We start from the raw sequence: 19,032 nt of genomic DNA, 5'->3' as shown, positions 1-19,032 counted from the left end.
AGGGGGGGCGGCTGTGCCCTGTGGGAGTAAACGATGCTCAATCTTTGGTATTAGGGGGTGAAATAGTTGGTACCAGTCGGGAGAGTAGTGCCCTATTATTGGTGTCAGTGGATAGAATAGTACCCCACTGCTGGTGTCGATGGCAGGAATAATGCCTCAAGGGATGGATAAAGGCATGCAAAGGGCCGCAGTTTGGAGACCACTATCCTAGAAGAATAAAATTGCAGACTTTATTGCTTATAGTGGATGACCCATTGTATTATCTTACGTTTTACTAAACGCACAGCAGTAAAATCAGTCTGTATATGCAGTAAAGCATGGTTGTTATACTCACTGTGGAACCTAAGGGGTTTGTGCTTTGCATTGTGTAAATAGGATGCTTGATCCTGTCTTCTCTAATCCTCCCCTTCATCTACTGTCCCCAATCCATCTGGTGATAGTACAGAGCCCTGGGAGCCAATGTGCAAATGCTCCATTTGGTGCATATTGCTAGAAATGCTCCATTTGGTGGGGGGGTGGGGTGCATGTGAGATCAGCACAGGGCCAATCAGCACTGTCCAAACAGAGGATCAGGGATCATGTAGCCTCATAGGACAGTCAATAATAGGACAGTCAGAGTAGAAAGAAAACTCCTCCTACGGGCTTTAGCCAGTGCTTGGCCAGACACTGTTAGAAGTCACAAGACCGCTATATACTGCTGATGAGAAAATGCATTTAGCAGTTTATATTTACTGCAATAATTGCATTTCTATGTTCTGTGTACTGTGGGAGATCTCATATAGTGAATGCAGGTTCCTGGGTTTAGTAGCATTTTAGTAAGTTTCATTGGGATCAATTTACTAAGAGATCAATACTGCATGAATTTGTGATCTACAATAATTCATGCGGTATTTATCTCAAAACTAGGCAATTCACTGAAAAAAAATGCATTATTTAACATATGCATTAAACACATATGTCTTGAGATATTTAGCACTTAAATTTACCATTCTTTTTATATTTTTCATGATTTTTTTTATATGTTAACACTGCACCAGAGGATGATAGTGTTGTAAGCCCCGATCCACATTATGAGCCACACAGGAATGCGGTGCACATTCCTGTTTGATTCACATGTGATTCAGTGCGGTGCCATTTGAGCCCATTTATTTTGAATAGGCTCGAATAGTACTGTATCCTACACAAAGTAGTGAATGCACTACTTTTGGAAATGCACTGCAACCGGATCGCATGATATATTTATGATTGTGTTACCTGCGTTTGAGGTGTCCTTAACCAAACATTGACACTCCCTGCAGACACAACTGCAGTGTGTTTTCAAACGTGGTGTTGGAAACATGCATGGATCGCGGGTTTCTCGCACCAAAGTGTATTTTGACCCTAGCCTAAATCAATGCACACAGGAATATTATGAGACCGTGAAAACACTAGTGTGCTTTTATTCACAGACTGATCTCTTGCTGGTGAAATGTTACAATTGGTTTTCATTGCTAAACCCAGGGTAGAACATTCCCACACTGATACTTTGTATACTTTTAGCTTACTGGCCAGTGCTGCGTTCCCCTCATTGTTATTTTGTTCATTACTGAAATGCCTGCTGCCACACCAGGTGAGAAATTACGAATTTGTGTTTATGGTGAATTTACTTTAATGTTTTTCTTTCTCCTTTTTTTTTTTTTTTTTTAATGCGGTATGTATGCCAGATTTTTAACAAATGTGTGGTATATACGTCACATTTGATATTTTACTTTGATGTATGACACTTTCATTTCCTCATGTGATATTTCTGAAAATTGAGTCACGTGAACTTCATATCTCATGCGGAATCCTTTAGTGAAATGACCCCATTGTATCATAAGTCTGTACACTTTTGTTGGGGCAGCTAGTCACTGTAAAGTTTCACATTTATGTATTGTTTTTTCAGTCACTATAGGTATAAGTCAGCAAAGCAGGTTATTGGCGTAGTATTGTTACAGTTGACATTTTTTGGCAATTATTATACCTTGTCTGATTATTTTCTTGTTCCTTCCTTGCTGAGTAATCTGTCCCTGCTTTTACATTGTTTCCTTTTAAATATTGGTGAGATGCAGACTTGCTTACCTTAAACTGGCCATAGACTATTAGTTTTTTTTATTTTCATTAAGCCTTTGTGGCAAGATAAGCATCTACTTAGCAAATTTCAGCAAGTTCATCAGATCAGGAACCAGCCGAAATTTGTGTAGGGTGTGGTCAACTTTAGGGTTCATTCACACTTGTGAATGCACCTTGCCTCCTCTTACATGTGTGATCCCTGAAGGGGGGTTCCTGTGACCAACAGTGAAAGCAATTGGAGGCTGCTGGCTCCCACAGTTTATTGTGCCCACAAGTAATCTCTCATACAGCGATCACATGCGAGTGATCAGCCCTGGATTCAGGCAGTCTGCATCCAGGGCCGATCACTCGCATGTGATCGCTACATGAGAGATTATATCCAATTGGGTTCAATTAGCTCTGTGAACCGACAGCCTCCCGTTGCTTTCAATGAGGCTGCATCTCATACTTGATCACGAGTGTCCCTGCTGGGGATCTCATATGTAATCAGAGGCAGGGTAGATTACCTATCTAAGAAATGGATCTCCCATTGTTGGCTGCTTTTGTTTTGACTTTGGAGCTTGATAAGTAAAGCTTGCATTAACATAAAATGCAGCCCTTCTAGATGCTTACAAGGTTCTCGCAGTGTGTGTTTATACAGGTAAAAGGTTTCTAGCTGATTCTTTTTAACCTGTTTTCCTGTTAAACCTTTGTTTTCTGCATTCAAAACTAACCTTATTTACAAGGTCTGCTAAAGCCAGCCATAGATGGTTCCTGCTGAACTGGCCGCGATTTCAGCCATATGTGGGCAGGCTGAATATAATAAGTTGATTGATCATGAATGTACAATTAGCCTGCAAGATTCACTTGCGATTATTGCTAGCGGCTGCTAGCAATAATCACTGTCTTCTCCTGGGGGGGACAGCTCCCCCCGCCCCCCTTCTTGCAGGGAGATGACAACAGCAGGAGGAGTTCCCCTGTCAGCACTGTCTGTGTTGATGGGGGAATTATGAGTATTTCTTTCCTGCAACCCATGGTTACAGTAAGGAAATTAGCACTGTCTATGGCCTGCCCTAGTGTGATTTTTGCCCATGATTTGGGGACACGCAGGTTTAATTAAAAAAAAAAAAAGAATTCTAGCTCATACAATTTTTATTTTTTTTTGATACAACAAATATTACCATTTGCAATCTATGTGGTGCCAAACCTATAGACTTTTATAAAGTATCAAATCGCTACCTTCAGATTCTTGCCTGTCATTTCAGGTGCCTTTCATTTCTGTACTTCTTGGGCTTGGCCCACTCCTTTCTGCCATCTGCACCTCGCTATCACTTCATTACTGTTATACAGTGGATAGAACAAGTCTACACACCCCTGTTAAAATGTCAGGTTTCTGGGATGTAAATAAATGAGACAAAGATAATTAATTTCAGAACTTTTTCAACCTTTAATGTGACATATAAACTGTACAACTCAATTGAAAAACAAACTGCAATCTTTTAGATGGAGGAAAGTAAAAATAAAAAACTAAAATAATATGGTTGCATAAGTGTGCACACCCTTAAACTAATACTTTGTTGAAGCACCTTTTGATTTTATATCAGCACTCAGTCTTTTTGGGTATGAGTCTATCAGCATTGCACATCTTGACTTGGCAATATTTGCCCACTCTTCATTGCAAAAACACTCCAAATCTGTCAGATTGTGAGGGCATCTCCTGTGCACAGCCCTCTGCAGATCACCGCACAGATTTTCGATTGGATTCAGGTCTGGGCTCTGGCTGGGCCATTCCAAAACTTTAATCTTCTGGTGAAGCCATTTCTTTGGTGATTTGGATTTATGTTTTGGGTTGTTGTCATGCTGAAAGATGAAGTTCCTCTTCATGTTCAGCTTTCTAGCAGAAGCCTGAATGTTTTGTGCTGATACTGACTGGTATTTGGAACTGTTCATAATTAACTCTACCTTGACAAAGGCCCCAGTTCCAGCTGAAGAAAACAGCCCCAAAGCATGATGCTGCCACCACCATGCTTCACTGTGGGTATGGTGTTCTTTTGGTGATGTGCAGTGTTGTTTTTGCGCCAAACATATCTATTGGAATTATGGCCAAAACGTTCAACCTTGTTTTCATCAGATCATAACACATTTTCCCACATGCTTTTGGGAGACTTCAGATGTGTTTTTTCAAAATTTAGCCGGGCTTGGATGTTTTTCTTCGTAAGAAAATGCTTCTGTCTTACCACTCTACCCCATAGCCCAGACATATGAAGAATATGGGAGATTGTTGTCACATGAACCACACAGCCAGAACTTGCCAGATATTCCTGCAGCTCCTTTAATGATGCTGTAAGCCCCTTGGCAGCCTCCCAGACCAGTTTTCTTATCGTATTTTCATCAATTTTGGAGGGAGGTCTGATTCTTGGTAATGTCACTGTTGCACCATATTTTCTCCACTTGATGATGACTGTCTTCACTGTGTTCCATGGTATATCTAATTCCTTGGAAATTCTTTTGTACCCTTCTCCTGACTGATACTTTTTTTACAATGAGGTCCGTCTGATGCTTTGGAAGCTCTCTGCGGACCATGGCTTTTGCTAAAGGATGCGACTAAGAAAATGCCAGGAAAGACCTACTAAAACAGCTGAACTTTATTTGGGGTTAATTAGAGGCACTTTAAATGATTGCAGGTGTGTACTGACTCCTATTTAACATGATTTTGAATGATTGCTTAATTCTGAACACAACTACATCCCCAGTTATAAGAGAGTATACACAACTATGCAACCACATCATTTAGTTTGTTTACCCCCCCCCCAAAGATTTCAGTTTGTTTTTCAATTGAGTTGTACAGTTTATAGGTCACATTAAAGGTATAAAAAGTTCTGAAATTATTTCATTTTAACAGGGGTGTGCAGACTTTTATATCCACTGGAGGTGACATTCCTAACCAAAAGGTAGGTGTGTGTGTGTGTAGGGGGCACAACACAACCAACATTCACAGAAATGTGCAAATCCAATCAGCCCATTATTCAGGACTGCTGGGGACTGCAGGTGATCCTAAGTGCCAACCGAAGGAGTCAGATCTGATGTGCAAATAGCATTTTAGCACATCATTTATGCTCACATGTAATGTAAACCTGAAATTAAAAATACTTGCCTAATACAGACCGTCCTGGTGCTGGTATATCAAACCTGTTTTCCCTTCAAGTGCCCAGAATGCCCTATGGCTTAGTGCAGGGGTACTGAATTAAAACTCATGAAGGTCCGACCAGTAAAATTTTCTTCCAACAGAAGTCCGAACCACTTTCTCTTTTGAGCCCTCTCCTACTGTATATCACAATCCCTATACTGCAGTGTCCTCAGTAACCACACACACACGTGTCATAGTCCCCCACTTCACATCAGTTTCACCTTTACAGTGGTGTTCTCAGGCCCTCTGCACTTCATTCCCACCCACCTCTTTACAGTACAACCACCTTATTTTCAGCAGTCCTCAACCCCCCTTCAAATCATCACCCCCATCCCACACTACTGTCCTCTGCCCCATTCACATCTCTCCCCCACTACTGTCCTCTTCACATAAGGCCCAGCAGAACTGTGCCCCCTTCACATCCCCCCCACAACACAAATCCCCCCTTCAACAGTAGCCCTTTTAACATCAAACCCCCCCCCCCCGCACACGCACTCACAGCACTGCCCCCATCACCCCCACCCCCCCCAGTACTGTTCTCTCCCCTCCTGACATCAACCCCCCCCCCCCCACGTCACATTCCTAACTCACAGTACTGTCCTCTGATCCTTCACATACCCCCCACACAACACTACCCCCTTTACATCGCCCCCCCCCAACAGTAGTGTTCTCTGCCCTCCTCACGTAACCCACCACCACCACCACCACACAGCACTGCCCCTCTTCACATTTTGCACCCCAGCAGAGCGGACAGCAGGAGACAGAACATTTCTGGTGTGAGCGTGGAGTAACAGCACAGTATTGAAAAGATCGCGGAAGCTGTCGTAACAATCTGGATCGGATGCGAGAAGCACAGCATTGAATTGAACACGGGAGCTGCAGGGGTTAAGTTTTTGTATTAACCAGCAGGTGGTTAACTGCTAGGACTGCCCTGCTTCCAATCAGCAGCTGGTCCCGCACTCTATTCAATGCTGTGCTGTGCTTCCTGCATCCGATCCAGAAATGTTATGACAGCTCCCGCACTCTCTTCAGTACTGTGCTGTTATTCCACACTCGTTCCAGAAATGTTCTGGTACATTAATTGGCTCCTGGCTAAATTGGTCCTAGTATGTGTGTGCGTGTGTGTATACACGTGAGATAGGGACCTTAGGTTTTCTGCTCCCTGAGAGCAGGTTCTGATGTGACTGTACAGATATGTAGGTGATGCATACATTTTCACCATATGCCTAAATACCTCAAATTTAAAAAAGCCCATGAGTTGTTGTATGCATATACTTCATGAGTTAGAAGCTAAGTCCAGGGGACCTGAGAAGAGATGGATTGGGGCTGCTCTGTGCAAAGCATTACACAGAACAGGTAAGTATGATGTATTTGTTTTTTTTTTTAAACTGAACCTTTATAACTACATTTAAGTAGGATATATTTTTTTTAAAGAAAAGTAAATGATCATCAGCCACATATAGTGGCCATATTGCGGTATTTTCCAGATACACTGTTTTCTATATGAATGAAAGATATTCGACCTGAAGAGAAAATAGCCTAATAACATTACAGCAGTACAAAACCTAAATTTTAGAAAACGGCAAGCAGGCAGGTCCTTATTGTAGAAGATATATGCTATGTCCTTTTTTCAATAATGCAGACTTATCTACCCACTGAAAGTTTTTAATTGAATAATCAGGAGTTGCACAGCTCAGCATGTGTTCCCGGTACACTCTGACTGTGCCATAATAACTACCACCCATGCACATGTGAGGTACATGTGCACATCATCCCCCCACCGGCCAATCAGCAGGCCGAACACCTGGCAACCCGTGGTCCATGTTCCTGTGCGATTCCTGTATGAATTCAGTGTTGTGCAATTTTCAGCACATTCATTTGAATGAGCTGAAATCATAGTGGATTACATGAAAAGTAGTGTATGCACTACTTGTCAAAAATGCACTGCACTGGATCTCATGATACTGTGGTGCCACACGATCCAGTGCAGGCAAATGCACTGAGTTTGCAGTCTGTTTGGGGTGTGGTTAGGAATACATTGACACCTGCAGTAGATCACACATCCTGTGCATTCTGAATATGGTGCAGGAAATACGCACAGAACGTGGGTTTGCCGCATCACATTCTGGTTTCAACGAGCCCTCAAAGGTAAAATTTTCTATTTACGTTTTGCGGCTCTGTACTCATCTTTGTATTACTGATCTTAATGCAGCTATGTGCATTGTTTATAGACAGCAATGGGGTTGATTTACTAAACCTGGAAAGTACAAAATCTAGTGCAGCTGTATATGGTAGCCAATCAATTTCTAACTGCAGCTTGTTCAACTAAACTTTGACAGCAAAACCTAGAAGCTGATTGGTTTCTATGCAGAGCTGCACCAGATTTGGGTGTTTTGTTTTTTTTTCTCCCATGTGCAAGAGGCCTAACCCTTATTGGAAGTCTCGGCATAAAACCATTCCGGTGTACTGAGGACGCACAAATTAAAATAGTTATGTACTATAATTTAGGAGCTAGGTAATACACTCTAATTAAAGAGGTTGTACTGTAAAGGCTGAAGGTTTTTTATAATGCATGAATGTAAAAAAACTTTGTGTACAGCTTCTCTCTCAGCCTCTCCAATACTTACCTGAGCATGATCCAGCACTGTGCACGAGAGCCCAGGCTCCCCCCAGTCTCTCTCTCCTCATTGACTGAGGCACAGCCGTGGAAACCATTGTTTCTTGCTGCGGTCAGTCACAGACACTGGGGTTATAAAGAAAACAAACAGGGCGCTTCGGCCTAGTGCATTTATTGAAGTAATAAAAACAGGTATCATACTCCCTCACAAATGACATAAATGTCAAAGGCACATCATAAAGAACAGCACTGTTCAATCCACACATGTCCATCCGCAGTGGGAACCCTGGACTTCCAACAGGCTAACGCGTTTCGAAGACTTGCCTCTTCCTCAGAGCCAACAAACAAAATGCCTGTACCTCTCTTATATATGTTCTCTAAATGCTGTTTCTAAAACTGCATGTGGGCCGTCTCTGACTCGCCCTGGGGCAGAGATGAGCATCATATGAGCTTTTCTTACAAAGCATCATAAATATTAACACAACCACCTAATAAACAGTGCCATGGTTTGATAAGTAATAAATTGACCACAAATATAATAAAATGCATAAAAGATCTTTTCTCATAGAGTATTATATATGTTCGATTCCACTCTATCATAATGTGTAATGCATATGCACAAGTCCATAGTAGCCCATCTATCTGCACCTGCAGTTCAAGGTATAGAAGTAATAATATTACTAGTAGTAATTGGTAACACATGATGAATATGGAGTAGGAGGGGAAAACAGCTGTCATATATACAGGACTAGCTGTCATATATATATAGAGGAGATTAACAATATGTCAGTGAATTTACATCTTATTGTCGAGTGTAGCAACATCAACATTGCAATACTGTGTATGTAAGGATGACTTGTCCCAGAATATGTTGACCGCTGAGTGTGAGGTGCAGTACTAGGACGTCAGTCTGCACATGGTAATGGCTGGAACGCACGCCAGCGTGTGCGGTCCATAGACTTGCTGCTGACATGCTGGCCAGTGCGCTCCACCAAATGAAAAACCGCCTTCTACAACCAGGAAGAGTGGATGTGTGTGCGCTGCGCCAGGAGCCAATGGGCACACGCTGGCAGGACAGGTGACTGCTGCTCCCTCCAGAGGAGGGAGGGTGCGATGTGCGCTCCACTTTGATGCAGGAAGTCACCAGACTCCCAACCACCAGCGGTGACAGCCGAGCCTCAGGAGCAGGGACTCCTATAGATTGGGAAAGCTCTCCGCAATGGTCACAAAGGGTGACCAGCAAGTCTGAACGAGCTGTCAACCATGACATGTCTGAGAGAAAATAGAGTACATGATGGACATGAATTGTGAAATGTAATACAATAATTAAATGGATGGACTTGTGTATATTGTAGCTGAATGGATGAGTTGGGGGACATTATAAGGAAGGGATGGTGCACATACTCATATGCACACACAAGCATTAACACATCTACACACCTATATGGACATGTGCATGCACACAATAGTACTGGTCTAATAACTACATTTCTGTATGGTATTAATAAGATTGAATTGCGATGAAAAAATCGTGGGTGTGGGGGGCAGGGCTGTGACACGGTCTGTGTGTCCCATAGACGCACATAGGCGGCTTGGAAGCAAGCACGCACAAGTGTCCCCAGAGCAAGCAGCTTGTTCTGGGAGCATTCGGGAAGGGGGATGAACCAGAAGCGCTTGCAGGGGACCTGAGAAGAGGATTTGGGCTGAACAGGTAAGTATGATGTATTTTTTTATTTCTTTTTTGTTTGTTTGTTTGTTTTTTTTAAACTGAACCTTTATAACTACATTTAAGTAGAATATATATTTTTTTAAATAAAAGTAAATGATTAATATTTTGCCCACATATCTAGTGATGTGATTTATTTGCCTAACCAGGGGATTGAATGTTTTTTTTTTTTTTTTTTTTCTTATTTTTTTGGTGTGGGAAAACACCAGAAATGTGGCGTTGAGTCTACTGTGCTCTAGCAGTATTAATATTGTGAGTTGATGACCTTGTAATTTCCATCTGTGTGTTAATGCTTTCACCTTGCTGATAATTTTTTTTGTTTTTTTTTCATATGGCAATCTTGTCACTTGTTACCTGGATACAACATATAACCTTCAACAGTAACACACTTTCATGATATTGCGCACACTTTTTAGGATAATTGTTCTGCGCTTATGTAAATATAATGTTTGCTTTAGGTGCAAAAGTTTGCAGCTGATAATCTGACAGATTTTTTTTGTATTGAAATGACCTGTGTATATGCTCACACACTGAGCTGTGTATGGGTGTCCTCCAAGTTTCAAAGAATAAATATTTGCTTTAATACTGAACAGTTAGGGTGAAAAATGTGATAAATATCTGTTTGTGTTGTCCTTTGCACAATATGGACATTTGGTACTTGGAGGAATGGTCACTTCTTTTGATCTGGCAGTTGTTGCAGATTGAGCCCTTGGTAACCAGCACTGAGAGACTTTTCAGTGTACAAGCTTGAAGTTACATTCAGGTTGTTGTTGTTTTATGTTATGTAAGCTTTTATGGTTTGGTTTTGTTTAGTTGGTAGAGAAAGAGCAATGGATTGTGTTGAAAACTTTAGATTACTATTCCATCAACCTTGGCTTTCACTGCTTTCCCCTCCCACACAGTAGATATACTGCAGCAAGGTGGCACATGCAGGCTCAGTCACATATATATACATGATTGAAGCTGTGTAGGAGCACACAGCGTGCTCCTCCTGTGTCCACCAGACACAGCTCATCACTGTTACCATTAATCGGTAACTGGGTATCATGTGATCGCTATGATTGGTCATAGTGGTCACATGACAACAGTGTAAACAACCTGTCATGAATGGGGTTCCATTCATGAACCACTTGCTTATATTAGGATCTGTGATTGGCCCAAAGCAATCACAAGGTACCTGGCTACCTGTACCATATTATTAGCTTAGCCAATCGCAGATCACAATCAAAAGCAAGCTGTCTGTGAATGGTTAACCCATTCATGACAGCTAAAGCTATTGCTTATACAGAGATCCTATTCCCCCCCACAAGCGTAGTTTAGTGTTACTATGGTGACACTGAGTTACTCTGATGACAGGATGTAAAAAAAGAAAAGTTGAAAACAAATGTTTAAAAGTGTTGTTTTTTGTTTTGTTTTTACATATTGTCACCAGTCAGTAAATCTGATCACCGCCCCAACAGACATATGATGATGCTGTTCTACTGGTGACAGTTTGTAACAAAAAAAAAGTGAAACTAAACTTTTTTTATTCATTTTCCAAAAAATTGTGACAAAAAATTGTAAATTTAAAAAACCCACAATGCCTCTTACTAAATAACTCAAGACTGTCTACTTTCCATAAAGGGGTAATTTGGGGGCATTTGTAGAAGAAATGAGATGGACTGTCGGTACATCAGGATTGATCAATTTTTAAATATATATACCATAGTTTGTAGACACTATAAGTTTCACACAAGCCAATTTTTATATATACTTTTTGGGGATTATTTTTACCAAAAACATGTAGCCGAATACATTTTGGCCTAAATTTATGAAGAAATTTGATTTTATTGTACATGTTTTATATAACCAAGTAGAAAATATTGTTAGTTTTTTTGTTGTTTTTTTTTTATAATTTTTAATTTTTATTTCTCAAAAAATAAAAAATCCAGTGATAATCAAATGAACCCAAAAGAAAGCTCTATTTGTGTGAAAAAAAAAATAAAGTTCAGTTTTGTACAGTGATACATGGCCACACAATTCTCAGTTAAAGTAGCACGGTGCCAAATGGCAACAAATGGCCTGGTCATGAAGGACATAAAACCTTCCTGAGCACAGGTGGTTTAATAAAAAAAAAAACAAAGAGATCAAATCAGGGAAAAAGCATGTTAGCTGCACCACAAACTGTAAAGCATGACTGTAGGTGGTTTTTTGTCCCCCTCATACAATCCCTTCTCTGCACCTTCTGCCACTTTTTTGTTTATGTATTTTTAATACAAAGCTATACATGCCTTAAGTGTCCGTTCACATATATGCAGATTTGATGTGATTTCAACCGCATCCAATCCGCATGACATATGAAAAAACATTGCTTCCTATGGTGCATGTTCACATATGTCCGGTGCACTGGTAGTGCGGATTTGATTTCTGAGCAGGGCAGTTCGGTTTAGGTGCTGATTACAGGCTATTGACTTCTATGGGAACCGTTTCTAAACTGCATATGTGTGAACAGGATAAGATCCTGAGCTAATCCTATCCTGAATCTGATGTAAACCTGACATCAACCACTGAACAACTACTGTATCAATTGTCTGTGAATCCTGAGCTGGATGTTCAGACCTCCCCTTTCCCCCACAGCCACATTCACAAAACGCATGTGCAGTATGAAAAGGCTTTACTGCAGGTTTCCCTTACTGAAGATGCTGGCACCTACACCCGAAGCCGATTGAAGAATCGGCTCTGGTGAGGACATTGATGGACCCCTGGATAGGTAAGTGTAATTATATAAAAAGTCATCAGCTTCAGTATTTGCAGCTGCTGACTTTAATTTTTTGGCAGGAGCTCCGCTAACAAACAGGTTTCTACTTACCTGCTCTATGCAGTGGATATGCACTCAGTGGCCCTGAACCTCATCTTCTCAGGTCCCCTGCCGGCGCTCCTGGCTCCTACTGTTCTCAGCGGTACTGCATTGGAAAACGCTTCCATCTGCCTTCTCGCTTCCGAGCCCTGCTGTCTGTGTCATAGACATAGACATAGTCATAGACATAGACATCAGGACTTGGCCCCGCCCTTCGCTCCCCCATCACTGGCTTTGATTGATGGCAGCACAAGCCAATGACACCAGCTGCCTCAGCAAAGCCAGTGAGACCAGGAAGTGAGGGGAGAGAAGAGCTGTAGACATGCACAGTTGTGGATCGAATGAGGGTTTATGTAAGTATAAGGGGGCGTTAATCATGCTAAACCAAAAGGAACGCATGTTTAGGCTTTATAACCGCTTTAAGGCTGATCCTTTGATTTCAGAGGTCCTTCCTCTTCTTCAGTAGAGGTGGATGGTTCCTTGTCTCAGATTGAACAAGTTAGCACAACTCCGTTCAGGAGTTCCATGAGCCCATTCTAGGTGATAACACACCTCTAGGTGGCTCACAGGAAGCAGGTTGGATGACAGTCATTCAACCAGAAAAGACTTGTGAGGCTGGAACTCCAAAGCAAGTAAGTTTGCGGGCAAAAGTGAGTATTTCAGCAAGAGCTGCTTTTTATGTTTTTAAAATTTGCAAAGCAGGAAAAAAAACATGTAATTTCACATTTGAGTTTGACCACAGGCAATCCTCTAAATGCAGAAATGTTGTGGTTGTGTGTTTTTTTTTTTTTTTTTATACTTCCCAAAAGATTTGTAATTTTGGCCAGCCATTCTTGTGGAACACACAGCTCTGAAATTCAACAAGGTCACATTGCTACTTCCTTGGTTAGTATTGTTGGTTTCTGGGTCAGTTTTAATGCTTTTTGGATTAGCTTCCTGCTCATTGAACAGAGGAGATGATACTATTTTTTTTTTTGTCCTGGAGGTGACATTGGAAGCTTTCAAATAGTTCTATGCAAATAAGAATAAAAATGATTGGATGACTTGAACAGTCAGATTTGTTTTGTTGACCACATATGAAACATACTATATCTATGCCAAACTGCGTAATTAATTTTTTTTTGCCACACTGTAATACTAATGTAGTTTGTCCCTTCCTTTTTTTGTAGGGTGTGATAGGTGTACAGCTGGTTGTTACAATGGTAATGGCCAGTGTATTGCAGAAGATCATACCGCATTATTCTTTGGCTCGTTGGCTTCTCTGCAATGGCAGGTAATGCAACATTTCTGTGGTGCATCAGAGCTATGCTGAAAATTAACTAAAGCGATCATGTGTTTTTGATTTGTACATCTTTTTTTCTGTATGCATGCAATTGAACAAAGCTCATTATGCTCTTGTTATAATGCTATAAAATTAAATGTTTATTTTACAGCTTATATTGGTATCAGCATCCCACAGAAGAAGAGTTACGAACACTTGCTGGAAAGCAACAGCTTAAAGGAAAGGGTAAAAAAGACAGGTGGGATTTTTCATGTCTGCATAGGAATGTACTGAGACATTCATTAGGATCAACTTGGGGAACCAGACGATGAATGGGTCACTGAAACGTGTTGGACAAAAACTGACAACATAAGTTTGGCACAAAGAAATGTTTTACAGTTTTTAATAAAGTAGCAAATATAATTAGTTCCATACCCTCCACCAGCCCCATGCTGAATGTTTTAGCTGTATTCCAGAAGATAGAGGGGCAGCCAGCCTATACTAATCAGAGGCCTTCCTCTGACAGTCCAGCTGGTTTCCTGGGCAGGGATTGTTTGACTCTCAGGTGATTCAGAGTGAGGCCTCTAATAGGATCAAATAAACCAGCCCCTTCAATACTAACAAAATAATTTGTACAGTGTTACAGCTGCTTTCACTATAGTTATATGATGATATGTGTTTTTTTACATTTTGAGGCTCATGCACACTGCAGTTCAAAAAAGCTGCCTTTTCTCTGCCTGTAAACTCTTCTCCATGTTAGCCTATATGTTTATAGGCCTTTTCAGGAGTTTAGTGGCAGGGGGGTTTACAGGCAGATAAAATATCACTGGGGCGTTCAGGAGAGGAGCTTTTGAGCATAAAAAATGCCCAAAAGCGCCTTAATGTATGTTAATGCACGTTCCTGCATTAATGCATTCTAATGGCTAGAATTCTGGGCAATAGAATGCATTAACACCAAATGCGGCAATGCACATACAAAAACATGTCTTTTTACTGCGTTTTTGTTACTGCAGACTCCTCTGGGAGAAAAAAAAAATCTTTAAGCTTACAATATGGCCTTAAAGTGCTCCTTAAGGCTGAAGGTGAACAACCTTCAGGGTGTAGCGCCCACTGCGACCCCCCCAATACATATCTGAGCCAGATCCCAATCCAGTGATGTGCACAAGGGATTCGACTCTCCCAGGTCTCCCTCTCCTCATTGGCTGAGACACAGCAGCGGGAGCCATTGGTTCCTGCTGCTGTCAATTACAGTCAGTGAGGAGGGAGTAGGGGCAGAGCTGAGCCACGTCTTATGGACCTTCAGGTCTTGCTCGAGAGCAAGCATGCACTAGTGCCCCCAGAGCAAGCAGATTGCTCTGGGGGCACTCAGCAGGGGGAGGGGGCCAGGAACGTCAGCAGGGGAGTCGAAAAGAGGATTAGGGCATCTCTGTGCAAAACTATTGCACAAAGCAGGTAAGTATAAAGTCTTCTTTTCAGCTGGCATGCCTCCTGATGATACAACACTAAACCCGACCCCCCCCCCATTCTGCTTTCCCTGGAGGCAAAGGGAAGACCATGCACGGGGGGAAAATGACGTGCAAGGGGGAGCAGGGACACACTTTTAATTTTGGGGGACAAAAAAAAGACATCCCCTATTATGGCAGCAGGGGGGGGGGGGAGGGGGTGGAGAGGAGGGAAGTCTCTCTTGAGGGTGGAGATTTGCTTTAAGCTGTTTGTTTGTTTGTTTTTTTGAATGCTGTTTTTCTTGAAAATAGTTATACAATTGTTGCTAGTATCCTCTTACCTCTCTGTTTTATTTGGAAGAGAAGCTGTTTAATTAGCAGCCTTTTGTACACTAACAAACATTCAGGGAGACCGTAAAATAATTGGCCATGGTGCGTGAAAGTTGCATTTAAGGGCTCGTTCACACTTGACTATTTTACCAACTCTTGCCAAACGCCCCTATAGCGTTTGGCAAGCGTTGGTCCGGCATTTGTGGAGTGTTTTTTAACGCTCCGCAAACGCTCCGCAACCGCCTATAATGAAGTTCAGATGGTGTTACCGCTCCGCAAATGCCCCGCAACTGTGTCGCAATCGCACCGCAAACGTCGGCCATAGACTAGAATAGGAGGCTTCAACGCCTCCTGACTCGACCAGAGGCGTCCGTTTTGCCGCACCGTGACGTTCCGTTAGAACTGGAACGTCGCGCAATGGGCAGAATTGTCCGAGGCGTTTGGGAAGCGGTAAAAACGCTTCTCAAACGCCTTTCTGCTGCTTGAAAACAAGGCTAGTGTGAACGTAGCCTAAATGAGCTGATTTACGGATACATTGCATAATTCCTACTGCCATAGTTGGTTAGTAGAATAAATGTGCAGTATTTTAAGCATATGGTGATACCTCTGTGGGTCAAAAAGGGAGATATTTTCATTTTAGCACTTGAAAGCGCACAGTACCATGCTGCAACTGCATGCATTATATGCTTTGCAGGGAAGCCCCATTCACTTAAATGGGTTATGTTTGGTGGCAGTACTGACATGGCCATGTCAACTTGTGGCTGGGAGGTCATGGAGTGCCACTACCTATTTTTGCAGGCGCCCAAGTAGACAAGGCCTTATGCTGCAAAATGGGAGACTGTAGCTTGCTTGCTTTTTTCTTTTATATAAAGAAGCTTGTGATTATTATTATTATTATTATTATTCTTTAGAAAATATAATGGTCATATTGAAAATAAACCACTTACCATTCCCAAAGACATTGACCTTCATTTGGAAACTAGGACTGTTACCGAAGTTGACACTTTAGGTGAGTACGCAATATATATTTTAAGTTATCAGCTTAGAAATAACGTGATACTTAATAACATGCTTTCTTCATATATTCAGCACTCCATTATTTTCCTGAGTATCAATGGTTAGTAGACTTCACTGTTGCTGCTACTGTGGTTTACTTGATAACTGAAGCCTATTACACCTTTGTAATACCATCACAAGAGATGAATATCAGCATAGTTTGGTGTATGCTCGTTCTGGCATTTGCAATGTATCCTTTTTTAATGGATCATAACTGGTAATTATTGGTATAGAATACAATTATGGTAGCACCTTTTTATGTTGGTTGAAATTGTTTAATTGGCTAGAAAAGTACTATACTGTTTAGTAAGTTTGTTCAAAATAGATATGTCCATTTTAAATAGATAATCGACAGTTTACAAGCTAAGTTTTTCCTCCGAGAGGCTTTGTTAGTGAAATCTCTTCATTCCACATGTGAGTTCTAAGGTCTGCAAACCTTGGATACCTACCAATGCCATTCGCAAGTTGCTCCCTCAGATTTACTTGTAGTTCTTAGAATATAAAACAAGAGTAGGAATACTCAAAACACAAGCTAGAGTGGTCCATTTTAAATACAATATGTAAAATCTAAACAAGAAAAGGGGCTAGAAAGAAGAAAATAAAGTCATTAGGTATTAGTGTAATATAAGATTTTCTGTCATTGTAGTTTTACAAGGCCATTGTAAAACATTGTAATGTAGTTTTACAAGGCCAAAAAACCCTTCATTACTTAAAGGCTAAGTGCACCTTTTGCACCATGTTACATTTTACATTCGCGTTTAGGGTGTAACATGTAACCTGATGAAAATGCTCCCCAATGACAGCAGGCCGGGATTTTTCTCCCCTGCAGTTGCTATCATATTTTAAAATCGGGGCTTCACCTGCACAGCTGTCGTTTATTCACAGGAATCTGCAAATAAATAAACTACAAGTTCCCTTTGCCACTGCGGCAAACTGACGTGTAGCTCTCAGTGGACTATGCGTGCTGTAATCGGCACGCTCCTAGTTCATTCAGTCTTCCCCTAGCTCTCTAGCTGACAGCCCGTACGGGTAGGCAGCTAAAGAGTTTTGATCCAGTGTTTGCTGATGCAGTGCTTTTTTTTTTTTTAATAAAGGTGAACTTAGCCTTTAACTTGTTTAGAGGTCACTGTACATTTTGCTTGAGAAGCCAGAGCACAGAACAGCCCCCAGGAGTCCTATACTCTGTTTTTTATAGGTAGGCACAAGAGTTATACAATTTAAGATTACTTGAAATATTATCAGTGAATAAGACAATTAATGGGTCAGTCCACTCCTAAATTTATATTTCTTTGTTTGGTAGATGCTGGAGAGTTAAACCAATTAAAGTAGAAGTCCAGTCAAAGCCTATCTAAGCTTAAACCTGCTCCTACCATCATTCTAAGCTCTATTCTTACTTGGGAGATTTGGAGGTTCCTACCCTTGTGTGCTCCAGCATTTCCTGTTGCATTTTTCATAATATAGAATAAACTATAATTTAAAAGAGAGCAAAGATGCCTTATAGCAGCCACAACTGGTACACAAACTGAGAAACTTAAATTTAGAGAGTTAGTAAGAGATATATATCACAGTTAAAGTAGGAGACTAAGCTTAAATCTGCTCCCATCCTTATTCTAAGCCCTATTCTAACTACCCTGTAAAGGAAAGAAGTGTATATTTGCTTATTCCCTGGGTTCTCCAGCTCGTTCACACAACTGGCTCCCAGCGCTGGCTTCAGTGTAGAGGAAGAACAGCCGACAAAGAATGCCCCATAATAAGACTATGGGAGACATCACCACGCAGGCATTGCAGCCATTGTTGGCGATCTCTTCTCTTCACTGAAGCCAGCCACTGGGGAGATCACATGACCAGACCAAAGCGCCCAGGGAATAAGGTAAGTATAAGCATCTTTTCTGTACAGGGTAGTTATTATAGGGCTTAGAATGGGGGTGGGAGCGGGTTCAAGTTTAGATTTTTGACTGAACTTCTACTTTAATGGTGACATGTATCTCTTAAGAACTTTCTAAACCTAAGTTTCTCACTTTGTGTTCTTCTTCTGGCTGTTATAAGGCATGCTTGCTCTCTTTTATTTATAATTTATTATGAAAAACGCAACAGGAAATGCTGGAGCACACAAGGGTAGAAACACCCAAAACTCCCAAGTTTATAGGCTTACATTTGGGAATGATGGAAGAGAGAAATCTCACTGTTGGATTAGTTAAGATATATATTCCTAAGGGACCATCAGATTCCATTGTAACTAACATCTCACTTTTTAAGTGTGTTGTCCCCTTTTGTTTCATTGTAGATGTTGCTTTTTGCTCAGTGAAGATATGAAAAGCTATGAAGCACATGCTTTTCAAATATCTGAAAGAAAAATGTGTTTAGGAAGAGAGCATGGGGAGAGACTAGGGTGTAAATCTGATCTGCCCCCCCCCCCCCCCCCCCCCCCATGGCCCTATTCTACAGTGTGCTCTTGTGTCTACAATACCACCTGCGGGTTGAAGGATTCTTTACTTTAAAGTGGTTGT

General features: G+C 41.3%; 1 protein-coding gene across 1 annotated transcript in view; it reads left to right on the top strand.

Moving 5' to 3' along the window:
* TMEM161B (transmembrane protein 161B) overlaps window positions 1-19,032 on the top strand; it is a 51,189-nt gene that overhangs the window by 10,099 nt on the left and 22,058 nt on the right. Inside the window, exons 3-6 of the mRNA XM_089679639.1 lie at window positions 13,606-13,709; window positions 13,870-13,956; window positions 16,381-16,478; window positions 16,559-16,715. Of these exons, the coding sequence (XP_089535765.1) occupies window positions 13,606-13,709; window positions 13,870-13,956; window positions 16,381-16,478; window positions 16,559-16,715 (446 nt within the window). The remainder of the gene's footprint in view (window positions 1-13,605; window positions 13,710-13,869; window positions 13,957-16,380; window positions 16,479-16,558; window positions 16,716-19,032) is intronic.

This window comes from Staurois parvus, unplaced genomic scaffold, assembly GCF_062004578.1.
Source record: "Staurois parvus isolate SC_StPar_1 unplaced genomic scaffold, SC_StPar_1.0 ptg000229l, whole genome shotgun sequence".
In the NCBI taxonomy this organism is placed as follows: Eukaryota; Metazoa; Chordata; class Amphibia; order Anura; family Ranidae; genus Staurois; species Staurois parvus.
Note: the sequence above shows the minus strand (reverse complement) of the source record. Positions and strands in the feature narration are given on the sequence as shown.